The 25,221-nt window shown below is 41.8% G+C and overlaps 2 protein-coding genes across 3 annotated transcripts; one reads left to right on the forward strand and one right to left on the reverse strand.

Annotated features, from left to right (window-relative positions):
• The first annotated feature begins 340 nt into the window (after positions 1-340).
• LOC133782631 (protein ULTRAPETALA 2-like) lies at positions 341-1,697 on the forward strand. The gene is made up of 3 exons (XM_062221965.1): positions 341-546; positions 652-972; positions 1,329-1,697. Exons 1-3 carry the CDS (start codon positions 368-370, stop codon positions 1,501-1,503), a joined length of 675 nt encoding a protein of 224 aa, XP_062077949.1. The 5' UTR covers positions 341-367; the 3' UTR covers positions 1,504-1,697.
• A 228-nt stretch (positions 1,698-1,925) lies between these two features.
• On the reverse strand, positions 1,926-5,412 carry LOC133782632 (lysine-specific histone demethylase 1 homolog 2). 2 transcript variants are annotated; one of them, XM_062221966.1, is made up of 3 exons: positions 5,196-5,412; positions 3,186-4,836; positions 1,926-3,082 (listed from the first exon to the last, which is right to left on the reverse strand). In XM_062221966.1, the coding sequence occupies exons 2-3, from the start codon at positions 4,717-4,719 to the stop codon at positions 2,370-2,372; spliced, it is 2,247 nt and encodes a 748-aa protein (XP_062077950.1). In that variant the 5' UTR covers positions 4,720-4,836; positions 5,196-5,412; the 3' UTR covers positions 1,926-2,369. The 2 variants fall into 2 exon arrangements, with proteins under 2 accessions (XP_062077950.1, XP_062077951.1); XM_062221967.1 differs by having other exon boundaries at positions 3,186-4,938.
• Positions 5,413-25,221: the final 19,809 nt, after the last annotated feature.

The raw sequence follows: 25,221 nt of genomic DNA on the forward strand, positions 1-25,221 counted from the left end.
TCATGCAAAAATGCACTACCCCACTAATAAAAAAAGAAGCCGTATTTAGCTAAACCTGATACACTTGTCTAATTTATATAGTTTGCCATTCTTAGATACCATTACATGTGCTTATTGTCTAGCTTGTGTTTACTTGTCTTTTACGACTATACTTTATATTAGCTTCTTTATAAATATATCTTTATATAAATATATAGATCCATATATTTTGGTTCAGCAGCTAGCTAGACATGGTTTACATCATCTAAGGTACTCAGCACATAGAATCTTCTTGTACTACTTCACATCATGTTATACTGAAGATACACTTGTATATATATATGTATATGCAGGAGTTGGGACAAAGAAGAGTAGGGGAGCGAGTGAAATGTTGAGTGATGAGAATCTGAAGGACATGGATGGGCTTCGGCGTGGGCCAGACTACATTGAAGTCACATGCGGATGCACCAGCCAGAGGTTTGGGGACTCTATTGGTAAGCTGAAGGTCTTCGCCTCAGGCCAGTTCCTCATATCTTGCAATTGCTCTGACGGTTGCAAAGAAGGCATGTATACTTTATCTCGACATTTTTTCTTTTCTTATTTTAAATGAGATTTGATTAAGCATTTTGTTTTGGAATGTGAGTACTGATTCATTCATGGTTGTACAGCAAGGCTGACCCTTGAAGAGTTTGAGAAACATTCATCAAGAAGAGGCCCCAAAAATTGGAAAAGGAACGTATGGGTCAGGGTGGACCGAGCCAAAGTTCCATTGTGGAAAAGTGGTCTGCTAAAATATTACAAGCACGGCTCGAACCTTCCAGCCCCAGGAGGCTGCATTCGCCGCAAGTGGAACTTCCACAGGGACGAGTTCATTCGTTGTTCGAGGTGTAAGAAAGAACGCAGGTTTCGTCTGAGGACCAAAGAGGAGTGCAGGATCTTCCATGATGCTTTGGCCACAAGGAGGTGGAAGTGTTTTGATAGGCCTTATGACAAGTAAGTTGTATTGTGTGATTTATACACTGAATTATATGACCATAGAAAGTTACAGAGTTTTGCAATAGACTGTTTCTGGAGCATTTCTGGTTTTCTTTTGCATCTCAACTCAATATCTTGGTATTAGTGGGATGGTTATAGCACTTAACTTTAACAAATTTAACTTAGTTGAGTAGAGATGAACTTCTACATCCTTCATTTCTACCATATTTTCTTTCAGTTGCATAGACTAACTAATTAAGCTCCTAAACATTGCTACAACTCTTGTTTTTGTCTTTATGTTTTCTTATTGAGATGTTAATTTGTAACTAAACTAAGCCCCATTTTTTCTACTGCTGGATAATGTGACTTGCCAGAATAACCTGTGAAGACGAAGAAGAAAGGGAGAGCCGCAAGAACGTCAGGGGATGTCCTCGGAATTCATCATGCCATGGCTGCACCTCTTGCGTGTGCTTTGGCTGCTTAAGATGCCGATACTTCGACTGCAACTGCCGCACTTGCGTCGACTTTATGCAGAATGCTTCACCATAGACCTCTTGCATGAGTTGAGTGTTCAATATCATTCTTCAATAAAAAAACTTCAAGACATTTTGTTAAGAGGAATGCTTTGGGATCGTGATTGATTTTGGTCTTTTGTTTCTCTCAATCTTCCAAAAACTAAGTAGAATAAGGGTTCTATGGGAGGTGGTCTCTCATATACATACTTTAGTTTCCATTTCATGTTATTTTCTTCTCATTAGAAATGACATTTTTAAATTACTCTATTCTGCTTTTACCTTCCTAATAAAAATAGTAAGCAAAAATGAAGCCTGTCAATAAGAAGTAAGCCATAGGGCCGTTACCAAAAAAATAAAATAATAATCCTAACTGGAATTTAAATAGCTCAATATTATGATCAGGCCAGTTATTTTAATAGAAATTCGGTACAAGAAAATTTCAACACATTAGATGCATAAGCCGAACCCGAAGGAGCTAAATATATAAGATAATACATAATACATGACATTGTAAGGAATCCCATTCAAAATTACATTACCAATCTTTTTCCATCCAAAAAAATAAAATAAAAAACGATAATGATACATCTTTGAACTAGATAAAATTTCAGTCACATATCAAGGCTATCTCACTAGATGGCAACCAAGTTGGACACTGTCAGACTAAAAAAATTCGACATTTTACTAAACAAACTGGCTTTCCAGTCCAAGCTTCAAGAAACTTGATCAGATCCCTTGAAGACAATGAATAACCTACCTGGCTAAATTATATACAGAAGTTAGTTGAATCTAAGACGAAAATAGAGTTTTGAAAACGCCCAAGGGTATTCATCAAAACTCAAAGGCCAACACAATGGTTAGAAAATTAAGAGCCTGAAATTATCATAATCTCCACAAAAGTTAAGGCTGTCCAACAAACACGCGATTCCTTCCCCTGCCTCTTCTTGCGCTAACAATATTAGTAATCAAAGAATTACAAAAACTTCCTACAGTGCTGGGCCCCATCAGCTTCAAGCCCAGACTGTTTACCATGTATAACAACCTACTTTCATCTCCTCCTGTGACTTGTTCTAGTACTAGTGCCTGTTCACGAGATATTGTAGTGTAGAGCAGCAATGGTAAGTCAAAGGAATCCCGGAAATTGTTTGCTAACTCCTCTTCGCCACTGCCTTCATTAGCGTCAAAAATAACTCTCAAAAGCCCCATTGATCTTGAATCTTCTACTAAAGAATCAAACACAAAAGAGAATTTCCCAAATTCTAGATCGGGCTTCTTAAAGAGATCTGCCAGCATATCATTGTTGGGTCCAACACTTTTTTGAACAAACTTTCTAGGATAGTTTTGACGAACCCTTACAGCTTGGTATATGCGTGAAGCTTCTCTCAATCCACTTAAGAAGGCCCCGTGCATGGTGGCTGGATATTGCCGAGTTGTGGCCTCACCAGCAAAAAACAGTCTATTCCCCACACTTTCTGCGAGTAAATCATAATCAGAACCAGATGACCGTACTCTGACATGAGAGTACGAACCATAGGAGAGGGGATCACTGCCCCACCTTGTACATATTGACTGTATGGGATTAGGCACAGTAACACCTTTAGGACTATATATACCTGAAGGGAAAAAAAAAATTGGTTATGTCCACATAAGATGATAGATACCATGGAAGCTTTCTGAAATGAAGTAACAAACAGAAATTTGAATTATATTAACTACCTCTGAGGACGCTTAAAACGCGATTGAGCAAAGTGGAGGGATCACTGCATTCAAATGTTTCTGCAGCTTCTCCAGCAACAAGTGCAATAAGAACTGGCCCTCCAGAAACAGTATGGTAACTGTAAAACAAAAAGAACTCTCCACGTTTATGGCTTTGTTCATTGAGACATCCAAATGTGTCCCGGTCTTCTCCCCAGAAAACATGAGGAAAAAGCATAGCAACTTTATTTAGTAGTCCAAAGCCCAATCTGTCAATTGCTGCAAGCTTCCTTTGGGGTAACTCAGGTACAAATTCAATAGCCTTTTTCTTTAGAACTCCAAGAGGAACGGTGCACAAGACCATATCTGCATGAAAAGCTTGATTCCCAGCAATTACTTCAACACCTTCATTTCCATATCGAATAGTATTGACAGTTTTCCCATAGAATATGGGAAGCCCTTCACATAATGCTTTTATCAATCTCCAATTACCTCCGGCAAGAAAACAGTGGTCACCACCCATTTCATAAGGGTCATCCTGATCCCAATAGGCAGCAGAAAGGTCTGAAAGACATCCAGCATTTGCATATTCCAAATTTGCATGGTGCCAATCAAGAAGTTGTCTCTCCTCATCATTTCTGGCTACAGCATACAACTTCCGTAGTCTCTCCAAAACAGAACCCAAAGAAATGTCGTACGCAAATCCACCCATAATCTGTCTCAGTTCCATGACCTTGTCAAGCAACTTATTGAAGATAACTTCAACCTTGGAATCAAGTTCCTTATCAACTGGTGACCCATCTGGCTTGTATAAAGGACAATTATCTCTTACTTTATGAAGTGGAATGGTAAGTTGTCTAGCTAGGACTCCAAGAGGATTAGCATGGATACCAGTAATAACACTGCCACCAAGCTCCACAGCAACATATTTACCTTCCTGCCCCATCTTTTGAGTATAAACTCTTCCACCAGGCCGATTTCTACCTTCTAGAATAATAACCTTGAATCCAAATGACAAGAGTTGCCTTGCTGCTGCTAGCCCAGCCAGTCCAGCACCAATGATAATAACAGATCCTTCATTTGCCTCCCCTGGCATATGAGACGTAAACGATGGTGAAACCCCAAAATTAATATATCCATTATGCAATAAAAAATCATAGGCTGATGAGATCAAATGCTCGTACTCATTACTCACAGTTTCTTTAATTTGCCCCTTTGATAGCCACATTCGAACATTACCCCTCCACCTTGCTAATATATGATTCCTCACAACAATATAATCATTCTGTTCCTTTCCACCCAATTTTCTCACTACCCCAGCTCGAATTTCTTCGTCAAGAAGTGCATCGATTGGGAAACCAAGAGACACAGCTATCATAGCTTCAGTTTCAGTTTCTTTCTCCAAATCCTCCTTTGTTCTACTCTTTTTCTTCAATGTAGCACCCAGATGCTTCTCAATGATCTCATCCATCAAATTCTCATCATAACTCCGCAAACCTGATTTCTTTCTCAAAGAACGCTTCGAAACAGAACTGTTCGAAACCGGAGTTCCCATTGTCCTATTACGGGTGATGTAACCAAAAGGTTTCCAACCAATCGATTAATTAACTCACAAACCAACCAAGAAACCACTCCACAATTCTAGAGCATCACACACTTTATAATCTTGTAACTACAAATACAACCAAATGGGCATTTCACTTCATTAAAAACATTTATAAACCGGCTCTGAATTTCTGCATATCTTCCACATACCATAGGCCATCTAATACTACTATGAAAACCAATAAACAAGAAAATTCACATATATATATTTATATATATCTCACCATTTTCTATAAATCATATTTTTATCATAACTGAGGTCAAAACCCAACAAAAATATCTGAGGTGCCGGCCCTAATGTGTAAGCATATAACATGAACCATAAACTTTTTTACAGAATTTTACACAAAAATTGCATGTAAAAATGGACAGAAGAAAGTTCATGCATGACGTTCTCCACGAATAATAAGGGTAGTGGTGACTCACCTGGTTAGTCCGAGTGGATTCGCAGAACCGCGAATTTGAGTGGAGTGGAAGAATGGGGAATTAGGGTTTTTGGGATGCAATCTAAGAAAACGCATTCAGCGAGTTTAACTCAATGAATTAGAAATTTGATGGGAGGAGGGAAATCAAAGCGGTGAGCGGTGAGCGGTTTCGGGTTTCTTGCATGGGCCACACCAACATGATTTGTACCCAACTATGAGCCCAATGGCTAAAGAGCAAGAGAGACCAGTAAACTTTTTTCTACTTTTAAAAAATAGAAAATACATTGTTTTATTCAAAATTCTGAAGTTGATCTTCTGTTTTGTAATTTAGTATTATTTTCTGGTATTAAAATGCTACAATATGTAAACATTCATTTTTTTTTACAATAAAAATTCCTATTTTATATTTGAACTAAAAAATAGACCTGCACTTTGGGCCTTTTTATATTTTTAAATTATATATTTAAAGAAATTTATGTTTTATTTAATGATATTAAATAATAAAATCGTATCAAATTTCAAACATAATACTATTTTTAATTCTCCATCAATTTAAAAAAAATATATATATATATAAGATTATAAAGAGATAAAACGTACTTTATTCAAAATAAAAAAAAAAATAACAAAAGAATGATTCATTACGTTTTAAATATATTGTATTTTTATAAGATATTTATTTTTAAACATATACGTATATATGTACTATGTGCAAGTAATGTGCAATGCACGTTTGCTTAGTTTTGTTATCCGTGTTTTCTCACAGTGACACGTGGCACAAATTAAGGGTGATTAGAGTTCCATGTAAGTTGATAAAGTTCATCAGAGTCTGTTTAAGGCTCCACGGGGGTTAAGCCCATTCCTCGCCACAATTTACCACCACCAGAGGAGTACATCCTCCTAGAAGCATCACTCCCCGATGACCCTGTCATAGGGTGGTGTTCCAAGTCTAATTACAAGATTGTTTCCTCTCTAACCTACTTCGAGTTTGCGAGGACCTTCCTCTAGACTAGGAGAATGGTAGCCATGTGTCAAGCACAGTGACCATGGACCACAAACATCTTTCTAACAAAAACATTCCCCCAACAAAATAGTTGGTTGACATTCCTCACATTAGACCCACCAAGATATGCTGAAGCCCACCAGCTCATTTAATTATAGAATGTGTATTTATTATGTAACAAATCCCCAATAAGGGAGAATAATTATAATTAGCTCCAACTAATGATCTTAGTTATCCCAGCAGCCTATAAATAGGGCTAGGGCATATATTGTAAATGATCTGATTCCTACTTTTAGAGTGAGCCTATACGCTGCCTGAAAACCAAGAGAACTTGAGTTGTGCAAGTTCTTAAGCATCCTAATACAAGTGACTCGCGAACTAGGGTTAATTAATAACCTAAACCACGTAAAAATATGTGTTTCAATCTCATTTTCTTTAAGCTTTTGTTTATGTAGCTGTTAGCAAAAAAGCTAACAATATTTTGGTGCTTTTATTGAGAGCTTCAAGATAGCAAAAGTTTCAACAATGGTGAACACTCATAGAACACTTCTTGAAGAAGACCTCCTTGCCACTGTGGGAGGAGAACAAGTTTTCCCACCTCTTATGATTGTTCCAAAGGTGGACGATAACGAAGGATTTTACGGATATGATGGAGACACCGACTACTCGCTGTCATCTCGGTCCGAAGAGCCACCATAAGTGGCAGTTTTAAAGGACCAAATCACCTCCCGACAACGAGAAATGGAGGCACAAAGGAGCAACATCACTGACGGCCTAAGGGTTGCAGGTGGACCCTCAATTTGAAGTGCCACCTTTGCAGCCAGCTGGTGTGCCTGTTGGGAAAACTTATTCAAGATCTTGCTTATTTTCATGTAAATCGTATATTAAACAAATTAATATAAGTAACCTAGAACATGTTTCTATAATTGATTTAAACAGAAATAATGATAAGAACACTTACATTATACGCAGCGGAATGTATTAGTCTTTCCTTCAGTTTCTCTAACCCTTGAATCATTTTTGTCGCAAGGTATCACCAAGAAACTGAACTAATCTTCAAATTTCTTCACAACCTTCCAAAGTATCCTTAGAATTACTTAGACTAGAGAGTGAAATCTCAACAAATAAGATAGATACAAAATGAAGAAGAGAAGAGAATTTAGGGGCTTTGAAAAGGAATTTTTGCTGTAGAGAGAATCTAAAAACCTTGAGCATCAAAAATAGATCTTTTGTTCTTATGTTCATCTGTCAGATCGTCTAATTTCAACTCTCACTCATTCCTTTTATAGGCTCAATTAGGTCACATATTTAATTAAAAAATCAATAAAATAATAGGTAATATCAGCCATTAGGTCGAAATTATCATGGACTTTAGGCTCATGAAATTTCCTATTTAATTATAAGTCTGTTGGACTTAATATCAAGGCATGCATTATATTCTATTGATTAATTAATTAAATAATTATTTAAATCCTTTATCAAATTAATTATTTTTACTTTGAACCTTGATTTAAACTTATTTATTAATTTAGACATCAATTTGTCTTAATTAATAAATATACCATAAAATCTATTTTCATCTCTAAATTGTATAACTTTGTGAAACTATCCAAAATTGACATGGTCAACTTTGATAATTCTAAAAGATAATTAAATCAATTAATTGAGACTATCTAGATGATTTTATCCAAGGTATAGTGGGAACCATGAACCTATGAGATCAAGCTCCAATAAGTTATCATAAATTTAACAAATAAATTTACTAACTTATTAATTCCCCGTGACTCCACTAAAGACTCATAATTTCACTCTTGAATTCATAGAACGCTCTATAAAAAATATAAATATGTTATTAATTATTCATTGTTACAACCATAATTGTCACTCAATCTTCTATGGACGGTCTACAATGAGATGAGACTAAAAATATCGTTTTACCCCTCATTGTATTTTATCCTTAAAATACTTAGTTTCTTGTAAATCATATTTCAGTAAACTAATATTAATTACTGAAATGAGATCTATCATTTAGCACCTTGAACCAAACTAAAAGAAAACCGTCGTTTTACTTCTTCATCGGAAGCTATAAATGTTCGTATCTATGATTAACACTCCCACTCAATTATACTATCGAGTTCCCAAGATGTAAGTATGAGCTAGTCCGTAGGGTAAGCTGGTAACGAACAAGTCAAAGAACTCAAATAGTACAATCAGTTAGAATACTAACCACTCAGAATTGAGATTGAATTGACCTATGGTCAACTATATGATATGCCTAGAATAGATAAGAATGATATGTTTACTTATCCTATCAATTATTAATATCGGTCCAATTCGATGTAAAAATTTCATACGATCTTATCTACTTTGCTAATGTTCTGGAAAGAACATAACGCTACAATGTGTAAGTAGATCATGTCGTAGATTGGCAAGTCAGTGTAAATCATGTGCACTGACTAATCTTAGGACTAACTTATGTTTGAGCACATAATCATATTTATATTCCACTATGATTATGTCACTATAAATACGATTAGCTATATGCTCGGGATTTAATAGAATTTTATATCAAACAAATAATCATGAAAATAAAACATGTGAGCAAAGTGATTGACCAAGTCAAAAATGATTTCTATTCTTTTATTGATAATAAAATGAGATTACAAAGAAATTGGATTTTAATTAGGGCATAAAACCCCAACAAACTCCCACTTGCACTAATTGAAACTAATGCATTAATTCTACTAATCCCATTTCCTTGATATGCTTATCAAATGTAGCTTCTAGTAGTGTCTTTGTAAACAAATCTGCAAGATTATCTTGAGATGTATTCTTCATAACCTTCACATCTCCCTTGGCCACATATTCTCGAATTATGTGATACTTCATTTCTATATGCTTACTCCTCTTGTGACTTCAAGGTTCTTTCGAGTTGGATATCGCTCCTGTATTGTCACAAAACAACACAAGTGATTTATCCATATCTGGAATGACACCAAGATTTGAATAGAACTTCTTTAGTGAGACTATTTCCTTAGCTGCTTCAGACGCAGCTATGTACTCAGCCTCCATGGTGGAATCTGAGATCGCAGATTGCTTTACGCTTCTCCATATCACAGCTCCACCCCCAAGAGTAAACACCATTCCAGAAGTAGACTTCTTGTCATCGACATCAGTTTGAAAATCTGAATTGGTGTAGCCTACTAGGTTCAAAACACCACCCTTGTAGACTAACATATAATCACCAGTCCGTCTTAAATAAATCAGAATATGCTTAACTGCTATCCAATGTTCCGGACCTGGGTTTGATTGATACTTGCTCACTACTCCCACTACATAGCAAATATCTGGTCTAGTACACAACAAGCATACATCAGACTTCCAACTGTCGATGCGTAAGGAACTTTTCTCATTGCATCTTCCTCTTCATGAGTCTGGGGAGACTGCTTATTTGAAAGATGAATTCCATGGCGGGACGATAGACATCCTTTCTTGGAATTTGTCATTGAGAAACGTTCAAGCACTTTATCAATGTAAGCTGCTTGAGATAGAGCTAAGAGTTTGTTCTTTCTATCCCTAATGATCTAGATACCTGGAACATAACTTGCTTCACCCAAATCCTTCATCTGGAATTGAGTGCTCAGCCAATTATTCACATCTGAAAATTTCTTAACATTGTTTCCAATGAGTAAGATATCATCAACATATAGAACCAGGAATACCACTATTTGATTTGCCTTCAGTTGGTAAACACAAGGCTCATCAATATGTTCAAAGCCATAGGTTTTGGTTATTTCATTAAACCTGAGGTTCCAGGACGAGAAGCTTGCTTAAGTTCATAAATGGACCTATTCAACTTGCAAAAAATTTCCTCTTGTCCAGCTACTTTAAATCCTTCTGGATGATCCATATAAATGACTTCGTCAAGCTTCCTGTTCAGAAAAGTTGTCTTGATGTCCATTTTCCAAATCTCATAGTCGAGAGTGGTTGCTATGGATAGTAGGATGCAAATGGACTTGAGCATGGCTACTATACTAAAAGTTTCCTCATAGTCCATGCCTTCTCTTTTGGTATAACCCTTTTCCACTAATCGAGCTTTATAAGTTTCGATCGTTCCATCAACACCTCATTTCTTCTTGTAGATTCACTTGCACCCAATGGCCCTAAAGTCACTAGGTGCTTACACAAGATCCCAGGTGGAATTTGAGAACATGGACTCAATTTCCTATTTCATGGCTTCGAGCCATAGTTCCTTTTTAGGGCTAGCCATTGCCTGTTTGAAAGACAATGGATCATCGCCACTAGTGTCATCAACAACCATATTGGTTTCACCATACAAACCATAGCGAACTGGGTTCTTAGAAACCCTCCCACTACGACGAGGCTCTGTGACTGTTTGCTCAGGAATAGTGGTACTTTCTTCATTTAAATTGACTTGCGTCGGTTGGACATGAAGAGTGGGAATTTCATCATCAACTTGTGTTGATGAAGATGGAATATTTGTTGGAGTCAATTCTTTAACCATCTCCTCTAAAACTACGTTGTTGCGCGGTTTGAAGTTTTAAACATAGTCATTTTCCAGAAAAGTAGCATTCGTAGAAGTAAACATTTTGTTTTCTGAATGACTATAGACAAGTCCACCCCGAGTGCCTTTAGGATAGCCAACAAACATGCAGACTTCGGTTCGCGGTTCTAGCTTTCCTTCCTTTTTCCTTAGGACGTGGGCAGGACACCCCCAAATTCTAAAATGACGTAAGCTAGGTTCACGACCATTCCAGCGTTCTAAAGGTGTTTTGGGGATTGGTTTGGACGATACAACATTTAGAATGTCATTCGTAGTGTCCCAGAATGAAGTTAGTGGAGTTGAGTAGCTAAGCATGCATTTAACCATCTTCAATATAGTTCTGTTTCGGTGTTCCGCTACACCATTTTGTTGCGGAGTACCCGGGGCAGTAAGTTGTGATAAAATCCCAAGTTCAGTTAAATGATATTGGAACTACATATCCAATTATTCTCCACCCCTATCAAAATTCAAGATCTTTAACGTTTTATTTAATTGGTTCTGAGCCATAGCTAAAAATTTGTGAAACTTTGAAAATGTTTATGATTTCCTATGCATTAGATAAAGACATGAGTATCTAGAGTAATCATCAATGAAAGTGACGAAATACTCAAAACCACCCCTGGCTTGTACATTAAAGGTCCACAAACATCCGAATGAACAAGTCCAAGTGGTTCTTTGGCCCTATCACCCTTTTCAGATAATAGACGCTTGGTTAGTTTGCCTTCTAGACAAGATTCACAAACATGTAATTCACCTAAGGCGAGTTCCCACAAAGGCTCGTCCTTTGTAAGTGTAACGACCTGGTTAGCCAAGACTGTTATACTGTTAAATTAAAATTGTGCTTAACCCTCTAAATGAGTCATTAGGCCATAAACGTGCATCTAAATGTGATTAATGGTCCAGGGTTAAAAATTTCGGTAAAAAAGGAATGTATATTTCATTAAAACATTAAACTGTACATGAGATCCCATAATAAAAGTTTACAAAGATGTTTACAGTTCCAAAATGGTCTTTACAACTCAAAAATTACAATCCGCTGACCTAAACGGCAAAAATAGTGTTTAACCCTAGTTTTTCTGAGAAACCTTCGCCATGGTGGTCAAGCGATCGCATATGTACACGTCACCACCTAATATCTCCAAATCATGGATGGTTAAGCTTTTCTTTCCCATTACCTACACCACGTAGCACCCGTGAGCCAAGGCCCAACAAGAAAACTTAAGCATGCTCATAAGTAGTGAATAACACATTTCCATATCATAATATACAAGCCCAATTTTCATAACCCTACTCATGCATGCATACCATTCACATAATTGAATGCAATGTCAAATGGGACTAAATGCCCTAATAATTGATTAAAGAATCGTATCGGGGCCCGTTGCCCAAGTATATGACTAATTAATCATATTGGGGCTCAGCGCCCTAGGATCTGGGACTAATAAGTAACCCTGGGTCTGTAACGACCCGAATTTGCTAATCAGGCTTAGGGCCTTGATTAGTGTGCCTGGAGGGCAATAAGTGGTTTAATATGTTTATATGTGGATTTATGTGTATATATGATTATGATGCATGTTTAATTGAGTTAAATGTGCATGTGGGCCCCGTCTGGATATTAGGGGCATAAGTGTGATAAATGAGATAAATGTTGTATATATGTGATATGTCTGTACAGCACAATCCGAGACAGTCCTGGGGAGCGGTTAGCCAGAGAGTCGCAACGGGGTTGAGATTCAGACTCGGGGCGAGTCGAGGGGTAATTTGGGTATTAGATGAGCTATGGGGTTATCGGGACATGAAAATAAATATTTGGAGATATATTTGAGGATAGAATGTTTAGGCGGGAATATTTGGGAAATTTACCATTTTGCCCTCGGGGACGTTTTGGTACCCCGAGCCTTGAGGTAACCCTTTAGACTTAAGTCAAATAAAAAAAAAAGGGAGAATTGTTTAGAAACTTGAGGAAACCGACACATATTTTCCTTTGAACTGAAGATAGCTCTTGTCTCTCTCTCTCTCTTTCACTCTCTAAGGCAAAACTCAAAGGGAACTCAAAGGAATTGGCTAGGAATTAAAGGGATTTCAGCTGGGATACTCTAGGAACTTGAAGCTTGGGGATTGGGGATCAAAATCAGGGACTAAGCTCTGCAAGGTAAGCTTTAATTACTAAGGTTTAGTCTTAAATTTCTGCTGGTTATAGGGGATTGCATGTTAGCTAAGCTTGTTTTATCCTTGGGTGTTCTAGCTGAGTTTTGGAGCATATTTTAATGGGGTCTTGATGTTGTTTCTGAGCTGGAATAACTGTGCTGGATATCTGGGAATGTTAGTCAAGTTTTAGGATGAATTGTCTTGGGGAAAGGGTTACAAAAATGGTGTAAAAATATGGGTTCGGTGTAGAGCGCCGCGGCACTAGGAGGGGTGTGCCGCGGCCCGCGTGCGCGCGCGGGCATGGGAGGCCGAGAGGTTCATGCGCGCCGTGGCGCCTGGTGGGCGCGCCGCGGCCCGTGTGGGGGTCAGTGAGGTGCTAGCCTCTGTTTCGAGGCTAGCCGCGGCTCTTGTGAGTGGGGCCGCGGACCTTAGTGCCAATCTAAGTTTTTAAGGGTATTTAGGCTTGGAAACTTAAGGGGTAAGGCTTGGGATGGATTTTATCACCCGGATTGATAGAATTCAAGGTCCCGGAGGTTGGGGTTATGGCTCGAAGTTATTTATTGGATTAGAATTTGATGGATGGACATTGTTAATGTGTTGTGGCCAGGATTTCGGCAAGGCTCACGTTAGAGGACTGTGCTCGAGGCATCGGTGCTCAGAAAGCTTGGAACTCAGATAAGAAAACCCCTGTTCCCATAGAGCTTGTGTGCAGGGCTGAGCCCGATGTGTTTTAATGGAATTGATATGCAGGGCCGAGCCCAATATGTTAGAACTACAGGGCATAGCCCTTTATCTGTTTATGCTGGAATTCTGTACTTGCTTGTTATATTATGTGGGTTATTCTATGAGTGAACGACAAGAGACGGGAACGGTGTAGACCGAGAACGGCGAGGGGCTGGGAACGACATTAGGCACGTTGAGTTCAAGGCCGAGAACGGCAAAGGGCCGGGAGCAGCGTTGAGCACGTAGAGCGCGAGCTGCCAGTGCGGGTCCCTAAAAGGATACCTGGGATATCCTCATGGCGTGGTCCGCGAACCCAAGGCTTGGTAAATGCCTGGGACGGCTAGGCCGTATGTGTTTAGCCACTGGTGGCCTGTTTTTATGCTGGACTTATGTGTTGCATATGTTATCTATTTGTGGGTTTTCTTGCTGGGCTTCGGCTCACAGATGCTTTGTGGTGCAAGCAAGGGTAAGGAAAAGATCAACCAACCATGAGTACAGTTGGCGTGAGGCGGCGTGTACATGTTTGGCCAGCCTGGCTGCCACAGCCAGAGGATTTTGGGAGATGCTTGTAAATGAACTTGAATTTTGTCGTTTAGCCGATTTAGTACAGTTTTTATGTTACAAAAATTTCTAAACTGTATTTTGGGATCCCAAGTGTCAAAATTTTATGATTTACTATGAAAGATTTCTATCTCTGATGTTTTTCCTTTGTTTACGGCTTAATTACACTGTTTGACCTAAAACCTCGATTAGCGAGTTAAAAGCACGTTTTTAAACTCATCTAGTAACGACTCTAAGGCAGTAGGGCGTTACAACTTGGTATCAGAGCGAGCCAAGGTTATTGGTTCTGGAGATTGACCGAACATGTACACACGCACTCAGTGACAGGCTTAACTCAGGGTTGGTTGGTAAGATTGGTTGATATGTCTGAAAATGTGTTTGCATACCCTGTTTGCCTGCCTATTTTGGATAGAGCATGATGAATGAATTAACATATGCATGATGCTAGGGCACGGCCCGTTGTGTGTTATATGTTATATGAGTTATTATGTGTGGATTACTGATGTGCCTGGGAGGTGGTTTTTGATGTTGTTATCATGCCTATTGAGTGGCGTCGTTGGTTGCAGGCATATTTGTTGAGATGCCTCGACAATCAGCTAGACTCCGCGGCAGTAGGGCCAACGATGACAATCAGGGTCAGGACCCTCCACCTGCCCCACAGAACTGGCAACAGATATTGGCTGAAATGGAGGCTAGACTGCAGAGAACAGAGGAAGAGCTGCGACAGATGAGGCAACAGGCTCCGCCTCAGGTTACTGAGCTGCCAGTGCAACAGGTTGCAACGCCGGTGCCAGTTCAGTCTGCTTTGGAGAATAAGTGGGAACCTTTGTATGAGAGCTTCAGGAAGCAACAATCTCCTACCTTTGTGGGTGGATCGGACCCACTGCTGGCAGAGCAGTGGATGAACATGATTTCCTTGATCTTAGACTTTATGAGGGTCGAAGGAAGTGAAAGGGTTGCTTGTGCGAGCTATATGCTTAGGGATGATGCTCGCATCTGGTGGGATGTGGTAAGTCAGCGGAGGAATGTTGCAGTCATGACATGGGAGGAATTTAAGAGTGTATTTAATGAGAAATACTACAGTGTGGCAGTACGAGCTGCGAAGGTTGATGAGTTTATCAACCTGACTCAGAATTGATCGACAGTAACAAAGTATGCAATAAATTTTGATAGATTGGCGAAGTTTGCGCTAGATCTAGTGCTGATAGATGCGGCCAGGAAGGATAGGTTCGTGCGGGGGTTGAATGTCATGATCGCCCGCGATGTGAATATTACCTTGGATCCAGCGACTACTACTTATGGTCAAGCGGTGGATAAGGCCCTTACTGCAGAGAGGGCAGAGGATCAGATATGGAAGGACAGCGCTGTTAGGTGCGATGCCAGGAGGACGGTGCCTCCTTTTGTTGGGTCTAGTCAGGGCAGTGGCCCCAGTGAGCAGTAAAGAAGGGTTCCAGATTCATTTACTCCTCCTAGTTCTGATAGGAGAGTGCAAGGTGCATCTACTGGCCGTCAGGGTGGCAGTGATAATTGGAGGAGTTTTCCTATGTGTCCACGGTGCAGGCGTCGACACCAGGGTGAGCGCAGGATCAGGGCCTGCTTTGTTTGTGGGAGTGCCAACCATCTGAAGAGGGATTGCCCTCAAGTTAAGAAGGAGGAGCAGAAGCAGAGTGACAGTCTTGCTCCTGCCAGTGTATTCACTTTGACACAGACTGAGACGGAGGCTAGCCCCTCGGAGGTGACAGGTCAGATCTCTAGTGCTGGTTCTTTGTATACTGCATTGTTTGATTCAGGGGCTACCCATTCATTTGTATTTTCTAGGGTGATAGATCAACTTTGTAGACCTAGTGGTGTGTATGCTAGGGGATTTCAGACTTTGTTGCCAACAGGAGAGTTGGTAGTCTCTAGGAGGTGGATTAGGGCATTGCCAGTGGAGGTAGATGGTAGGGAATTATTTGTTGACTTGATTGAGCTAGAGATGGATGATCTTGACATGATCTTGGGAATGGATTGGCTATCCAAGTATGGGGCAACGATTGACTGCAGGCGCAGAATGGTCACTTTTGAACTAGAAGGGGAGGTACCCTTTGTGTTTGTGGGGTCAGTTAGTGGATCGCGTGTGCCAATGATTTCAGCCCTAAGGGCTAGGAACCTGATGCAGGAAGGTTGCATTGGATTCCTGGCAAGCGTTGTGGATACTTCTAGGGTGCTGCTGGTTGGACCGGGTGAGACAAGGGTGGTGTGTGAGTTTTCGGATTTGTTTCCAGCAGATTTTCCAAGGTTGCCACCTCAGAGGGAGATTGAATTTGTTATAGAGTTGGTACCAGGAGCGGAGCCAGTATCTAGGACACCTTATAGAATGGCTCCAGCGGAATTAAAGGAGTTGAAGATTCAGTTGCAGGAGTTACTTAATTTGGGGTTCATCAGACCGAGTTTCTCGCCATGGGGTGCTCCAGTGTTGTTCGTTAAGAAGAAGGATGGATCCCTTAGGATGTGTATTGATTACAGGGAGCTGAACAAGTTAACCATTAAGAACAAGTATCCACTTCCTAGGATCGATGATTTGTTTGATCAGCTACAGGGAAGAACAGTGTTTTCCAAGATAAGGATTAAAGAGGTATCTCCGATCAGGTTACCATCAGCTAAGGATTAAAGAGGAGGACATACCGAAGACCGCTTTCCGAATGAGGTATGGACACTATGAATTCCTGGTTATGTCCTTTGGATTAACCAATGCCCCAGCAGCTTTTATGGACATGATGAATAGGGTTTTCAAGGATTATCTGGACAAGTTTGTGATCGTATTCATCGACGACATCTTAGTGTACTCTCAATCAGAGATGGAGCATGAGCAGCATCTGCGGTTGGTATTACAGCGGTTGAGGGAGCATAAGTTATATGCTAAGTTCAGTAAGTGTGAGTTTTGGTTGCCACAAGTTACATTTCTGGGCCATATCATCAGTAAGGAGGGGATTCTGGTTGACCCAAGTAAGATTGAGGCGGTTAGAGATTGGCCTAGACCGAGTAATGTTCCTGAAGTGAGAAGTTTCTTGGGTCTAGCAGGGTATTATCGGCGATTTGTTGAGGGGTTCTCCAGAATAGCTACGCCATTGACAGAGTTGACAAAGAAGAAGACCAGGTATGTCTGGACAGACAGATGCGAGAACAGTTTTAAGGAACTAAAGCGGCGATTGATTACTGCGCCAGTACTTAGTTTGCCGACAGAGAATGAAAAGTTTGTGGTCTACTGTGATGCATCCAGGCAGGGTTTGGGGTGTGTGTTGATGCAAGTTGGCAAGGTGATAGCCTATGCATTGAGACAGTTGAAGGAGTATGAGCAGAGATATCCTACACATGACCTGGAATTGGCAGCGGTGGTGTTTATACTTAAGATTTGGAGGCATTATCTTTATGGTGAGAAGTGCGAGATATACACCGACCATAAGAGCCTAAAGTATTTCTTTACCTAGAAGGACTTGAATATGCGCCAGAGGCAGTGGCTGGAGTTGGTTAAGGATTATGATTGTGATATCCTTTACCATCCTGGGAAGGCTAATGTAGTGGCTGATGTATTGAGTCGGAAGGGCCCAGGGCAGTTGTTCAGCTCGAGGTAGATATCTGATAAGTTAGCTGAGGAGATGACCAGAGCAGGTATAGGGTTGGTGGTTGGTCAGTTGGACAACATCACTCTTTAGTCTACACTCCTTGAGAGGATCAAGGAGGCACAGGGGAAGGATTCTCAGTTGCGAGGTCATAGGGACAATGCCTTAGTTGGAGCGACAAAGGACTTCTCCATTTCAGAGATGGGATTACTAAAGTATAAGGGTCGGATCTGTGTTTCGATGGATTCTGGTATCCGGCGAGAGATCTTGGATGAATCGCATACCACTCCCTATTCTTTGCACCCGGGTACAACGAAGATGTACCAGGACTTGAGAGCTTTATATTGGTGGTCGGGCATGAAGAGGGATGTGGTGGATTATGTGGCTAAGTGCTTAACTTGTCAACAGGTTAAGGCTGAGCACCAGAGGCCAGCGAGGTTATTGCAGCCTTTGGGGATCCTAGAGTGGACACTACAACAATTCTTCTTATATATTACATTAAAATATTACGTTATTTTACAAGTGTTATTAATAAATCCTAATAAAAATAACAATCCCCGCCTTTTACAAAAATAAAAATTAATGAGGCGGCAAATAAAAATTAAGCTACTTCTCATTTTCATAACACACTTTCCCTTTCTCTCCCTCTCTCACGTCTCTGCCCAAGCCAGTTGACCACTTTCTGCCTGTTAGGGAGCCGCACGAGCCACACCACAAGGAAGCACGACCACCAAAACCATTTCTCCATATCATCGCCTATGAACGCACCATCCTTCGCTGATTGCTTGTCGAAGTCGTGCGCCTCTGTGAGATTCGAGGAGTTTTTCGGCCACCTCTGTCCTCCATTTATGGAGCCAGTTACACGGTTGGATTCAGCTCTTCTTTCGGTTCAAAACCCTCTCAAGGATCGAACCCTTAGATTGTCGGAGTCACCGTCGGTTCTTTGATGGTGTTGGGTTCTTGCGAGGCAGCGGGAGATAAGGTGTCTCGATTTCTCTCTTTATTCTATCAAGTGTTTGATTTTATATATTTTCTCTTGTGTTTTGCCATGAATAACCCTAAAATTCCTCACTCACTCACTCTTTCTAATCTCTATCTCTACCTCTCCCTCTCATGCATCTCTCTCTCCCCATCTCACTGATACCTCTCGTCTCTCTCTCTCTCTATCTGTTACAGTTCTCTAGTGGTTACGAAAACAGGCAAAGTTTTGGAAACAGTATGTGGAGTCACACATGGCTGTAAATAAGGATGATGCTACAAAACAGATATTTAGCCGTTGTTTATTGAATTGTCTTCAAGTTCCACTTTGGTATGTTTTTTGAATCGTATTGATTAGTGAACTATGGTTGCTTTCATGTTGTATAAGTAAATTTTAAATGATGTTCTTATCAACTGAGCTGCATTAATGATAGATATAAACTATTTTTTTAACCATGAATACTATCACTAGCTACACCATCTCTCGGTAATCTATCTTTAACAACTGGTAGTTTGTTTGTTTCTACTGCATATATGTTCTGTTCTATATTAGTGTTGTTGGATAGATCTGCTTGTTTATATATGTATTCATGAATTTTTTTTTCCTGAAGAATCAATTAGTAGTTACCCATTTGTTAGATTAGTGCAACTCCTCTTAGACACAACACACACCCAAACACTTGAGTTTGTATTTGTGTTTTCTAAATTCTATCTTATTATATTTTAGATGACAAATTTGATATTTTCGTATGGACCAGGCAAAAGGACTGATATCTGAATATCAACCCAAATTTAACAGTGCTAGGGCTGTCTATAGGGAGCGCAAGAAATATATTGACGAAATTGATTGTGTTATACCCAGATTTCGAGCCATGTTAATTATGACCTCGAACGTTGGCTTCGCAAATCAGTGGACCCATAGGGTTGGAAACATGCTCCAGGATTGTATGTCGAGCTTGCAGGATATAGATGACCTCAAGTATGGTGACCTCGAAGTATTCATGATCTCGGAAGACAGCTCCGGGAACACACTCATCTTCGGGGACAACTTCGGATCAGGGTTCCCGAGCTCGACGCACATACGATCTCGAAAAGCCATGTGACCTCGGAAGATGTCTCCAGCTCGAAAGGCGACAGGAAACCTGGGAGGCTAAAGCCTTAGAGATAAGTGTTATAAATATGAGGTGTAATCCTCATTTATTATTGTAAATCCCCTAGAATCATGGGATATTATTTGGTCAGTTATACGTCCCCTGGCCTTCAAGGGACGTTTCCTTTTATATCTGATTATAGGCATTTAAAGCCATTAATTTTATTTACATAAAAAGATTAACTACCCAAAATATGTGGGATAGTATTCTGCAGCCTTCTCTATAAATAAAGAAGGCATGCACCATTGTAAAGGACCGAAATTCTGATCCTTGAGAGAAAACTCTGGAGAATTCATTCTTGAAGAATTCCTAGAGATAATCTTGAGTTTAATAACAAAGACTCGTGGACTAGGCAGATTTAACTGCTGAACCACGTAAAAATCGTGTGTTTACATTGTTTTATTTCAATTGGCCATTTTCAATTATTGTTTTCGTGCTCTTCTTTCACTGTTTGACGAAAAACGGCGTCAACAGTTTGGTGCTTTCATTGAGAGCCTTAAGCATTCATCCCTGAGAAAGCCATGGCCACAAACAATCAGAACACCCCTGATGAAAACTACCCAAGGCGTCCTGGAAAACAACCAATGGAGAACCCGGATGCTGAGGAGAGAAGTGAGTCCTCTGATTCCCGGGGACCACTGTCTCCACCAAGGGATAAGGATATGTATTACAATCCTGAGCGTTACGTTCCTATTGTAGAACTGGAAAACTGGCAGTTGAAACAGCTATTGGCAGAGGCCAACAAACGGAACGAGGAGTTGACTAGGATAGCCGCAGAGGCGCAGGTTGTTCAGCCCCCGCCTCCGCGCGAGAACCAAGTCCCTCCTCCAAAGGACGTGCATGTTCCTCCCCGGAGGCCTCGTGGACGTCCACGAAAGGATGCTGCCACAAGAAGGCCGACTCAACCTTCGGCGCCAGCAGAGCCATCTGCTCCTCCTAGGCCTCAAAGGAGTACCCAAGCTCGGGTCCCGCCTAACCCGCCTGTGGAAGTGTCTGCGGGAACTGAGAATAACCGAACCCCTGCAGAGGCTCGGACTCAGGTACCTGGGAGCGCACCGAACGCGACTGACCCATCTCGGGCGAATTCTTGACCCTCTAGGCCGCGACAAGGGTGGCAGCCACCGTCGACTATACGGTTCCCTCCGTCACCCATAAGATATCCTTCGCCACCCCGTAGAAACGCTCAACCTGTTTGAAATCAGGATCAAGGGCGTACGGGGGAAAGACAAGGAAACAGGGAGACCAACCAAGAGCGGAGAGGCGCACCATCTGAGAGAAGTCAGACGTCTCGGTCTCTTACTGCAGAGACGAGGCGACGTGGGAAGAACCCATCGCGAAATAACCGAGCAACAAGTTTGACAAGTGATGAATCCGGAGAGACCAGGTCCGTCAGTAAACACGATCGAGGTCGTAAAAATACTGGGGATCGCAAGAATCGTCCCGACCTGCGAAATCATCTTAATCAGAGTCGGGGGAATAGAGATCAAACAAATCCGGATCTGAGGGATCGCTTGAATAGGCGTAGAGATCCCTCGCGGAGACGCGAGCCTGGAATCACGATCAATGATAATCAATTCCAGACAGCACCTCTTGCTGGCCCAGTCCAAGAAAGAATCGATCAGCTCGAAAAAGCCTTTAGGATTTTGAAGAATGAACGAGGATTGGGTCGATATGAGGACTCTGATGAGGAGCTCGAGCCGTTTGCTCCCCATATTTCCAACACTCAATTTCCTCAAGGGTTCCGGATTCCTCATGTCCCAGCGTTCGAAGGAAAGACCGACCCATGTAGTCACCTGAGTACGTTCAACACTATTATGAGAGCCAGTAACGTGGGTTACGAGCTCAGGTGCATGTTGTTTCCAACATCATTGGCAGGACCTGCCAAAAGTTGGTTTGAAAAGTATAAAAGACACTCAATAACTTCGTGGGAGCAGTTGTCTAGAGACTTTAAGAAGCAGTTCCGAGCTATGATGGGAGTCAGACCAGAGGCATCCACCCTAACTAACGTCCGACAACAGCCGGGCGAAACACTGAAAAGTTACCTGACAAGATTTAATCTGGAAGTCGCCCGAGCTCGGGACGTGGATGACAGTGGGCACTTAATGGCTATCCGAGCTGGTATTTTACCCGGAAGTGCCCTTTGGGATGACATGCAAGGGAAACTGGTGAGGTCGATAACCGAGTTTAACAGACGTGCGCAGAGATTTGTCAATGTAGAGGAGGCGAGGTCTACGCTCAAAGCGACCTCGCAGACCGAAACTACAATGATAAACATCAACTCTGCCTCAACCTCGGCTGACCCAGCAGCTCCACAGCCTACCTTGGAGAATCCCTCCAAGAGGAAAAAGAACGAAGGAAATAATCCCGAAGCTGAGGGAGGAAAGAAAAAGAAAGGAGAGAGGTATTTCTCCGTATATAAAGTGCACACCGAGCTCAACGAGTCTCAGGAAAACATATACCTGGCTAATGAAAACCAGGTCCCCTTCAGGCATCCGGACCCGATGAGAAATCAAAAATCCAAGAGGGATTCCAGTAAGTATTGCCGGTTCCACAAAGACACCGGACACACAACTGATGAATGTCGACAACTGAAGGACGAGATCGAAGGGTTGATCTCGAGAGGCTACTTCCGGCAGTATGTCAAAAACCAGAATACTGGTCAGACAGCGGCAAGCCAGAGAGTAGCCGCGCCTCCGGCGACACAAAATAATAACTCCCAATCTCGGGAAGAGGACAGGCCCCCCCCGATAGATGGAGAGGACGTAATAACCATCTCGGGAGGGCCTCATCTCGCAGGAGGGGGCAGGAATGCCCAAAAGAGATATGTTAACGAGCTTAAGGCAGGGGACGGGTCTCCTTATGAACCCGAACCTAGGGCCCCTAAAAGCCAGAAGATTGAAACACAACCCATAACCTTCACTGAGGAGGACGCCTCCCATGTTCAGTTCCCACAACATGATCCGCTGGTTATTACTCTTCAGCTCGCCAACAAAAGAGTCCGCCGAGTTCTCATAGATAATGGGAGCTCAGTCAACATTCTTTACAAAGCAACCCTCGAGAAAATGGGACTCTCCCTTCGCGACCTGAATGCATGTGCAACTACTTTGTACGGCTTTTTAGGAGAAGGAACTGCCTGTATGGGATCCATTGAGCTCCCTGTGACCTTAGGAGACTACCCAGTCTCGGTGACCAAGATAATGGAGTTTGTGGTAATAGATTTACCATCTGCCTATAATGTGCTGCTCGGGAGACCCGCCCTGGTCGGGCTGGGGGCAGTTTCATCTGTAAGGCATCTGGCCCTTAAGTTCCCGACCCCTAGCGGAGTCGGGACGTTGAAAGGAGACCAGCTGGCAGGGAGAGAATGCTATAGCATCTCCTTGAGGGGAAAGAAACAAACGGAACGCTCAAGCACTCGTTATCATACAAAACAAAGACGGAACAGTTTTAGAAATTGACAAGGAGATTGATCCAAGGATTGAAGAGAAAGCTGACCTCGAACCTTTAGAGGAGCTCGAAGAGTTCAGCTCGAGGAAGCTGAACCCTTGAGAAAGGTGAAGGTCGGGAAACACCTCCCAGATAAGACAAAATAACAATTAATTTTCTTTCTGAAGGAAAACCAGGATGTCTTCGCGTGGTCACACTCAGACATGGTGGGGATAAGTCCAAATGTAGTGAGCCACGCACTGAACATAGACAAAAGCTTCCCTCTGAAGCAACAAAAATGAAGACAGCTGGACGAAGACAGAAGGAAAGCGTTAAAGGAGGAAGTTGACAAGTTAAAAGCAAACCATTTCATTAGGGATGCCTTTTACCCTGACTGGGTAGCCAATCCGGTGTTGGTCCCAAATCCCAATGGGACGTGGAGAACCTGTATTGACTACTCAGATCTCAACAAAGCTTGCCCAAAAGACTGTTTTCCGCTGCCAAGGATTGATCAGCTCGTGGATGCCACGGCGGGGCATGGCCTGATGTCATTCGTGGATGCCTATTCTGGATATAACCAGATTCCCATGCATGCCCCTGACCAAGAACATACGAGCTTCATCACAGATAAAGGGCTCTACTGCTACAATGTCATGCCGTTCGGACTAAAGAATGCTGGAGCCACGTACCAGCAGCTTGTAAACATGATGTTTTCGGAAAAAATTGGGAACAACATGGAGGTTTATGTTGATGATATGCTTGTCAAGTCTCAACTTAACAAGAACCATGTTGATGACCTCGAAGAGTGCTTCGGCATGCTCAGAAAATACAACATGAAGCTAAATCCTCAGAAGTGCACTTTTGGGGTATCTTCAGGAAAATTTCTGGGCTTTATTGTGAACTCTCGCGGAATCGAGGCTAACCCCGACAAGATCAAGGCCCTGATTGGCATGCCTTCACCTCGGAAGCATAAAGATGTCCAAAGCTTGACTGGCAGGATGGCAGTCCTAAGCAGATTCATCTCGAAATCAACGGATCGTGGCCTTCCATTCTTCAACTTATTGAGAGGAAGTAAGAAGTTTGAATGGACAGAGGAGTGTGAGCTGGCCTTTCAGGAGCTCAAAAAGCACCTAGCTGAACTACCATCCTGTCAAAACCTGAGACGGGAGAAGTATTGTACCTATACCTCTTAACCACCGAACACGCGATAAGCGCGGTGCTCATTCGAGAAGAAGAGAGGGTGCAAAAACCCGTCTACTACATCAGTAAAAGATTACTGGGGGTAGAGTCAAGATATCCATTGATGGAGAAACTCGCCCTTAGTCTAATTCATTCATCTCGTAAGCTCCGCCCCTACTTTCAGGCACATCCCATTCATGTACTGACAGATCAACCACTTAGACAGGTCTTGTCTAAACCAGAAGCCTCAGGTCGACTTCTTAAATGGGCTGTTGAGCTCGGACAGTTCGAGATCATCTACCATCCGAGGATGACCATTAAGACACAGTCATTAGCGGACTTTATAGTGGAATGTACTGGAATAGCCGACGATGAGGTAATAACCATGGCCCACGAGCTATGGAAACTTTACGTCGACGGCTCGTCAAATGAAAACGGAGCAGGGGCAGGGGCAGGGGTTATTCTGATCACCCCCGCAGGGAGTAAATTTCACTCCGCTTTAAGATTTGGCTTTAAAGCATCGAATAATGAGGCCGAGTATGAGGCTCTACTCGCGGGACTACGAATAGCAAAAGAGCTCAAGGCTAAAGCTATACATTGCTATAGTGACTCCCAGCTCGTAGTTAATCAAATTTGGGAGAATACCAGGCTCGTGGCACAAGAATGGCAGCTTATCCGGAGAAGGCAAAATCCGCGTT

The sequence above is a fragment of the Humulus lupulus genome, chromosome 6 (genome assembly GCF_963169125.1).
Source record: "Humulus lupulus chromosome 6, drHumLupu1.1, whole genome shotgun sequence".
NCBI lineage: Eukaryota > Viridiplantae > Streptophyta > Magnoliopsida > Rosales > Cannabaceae > Humulus > Humulus lupulus.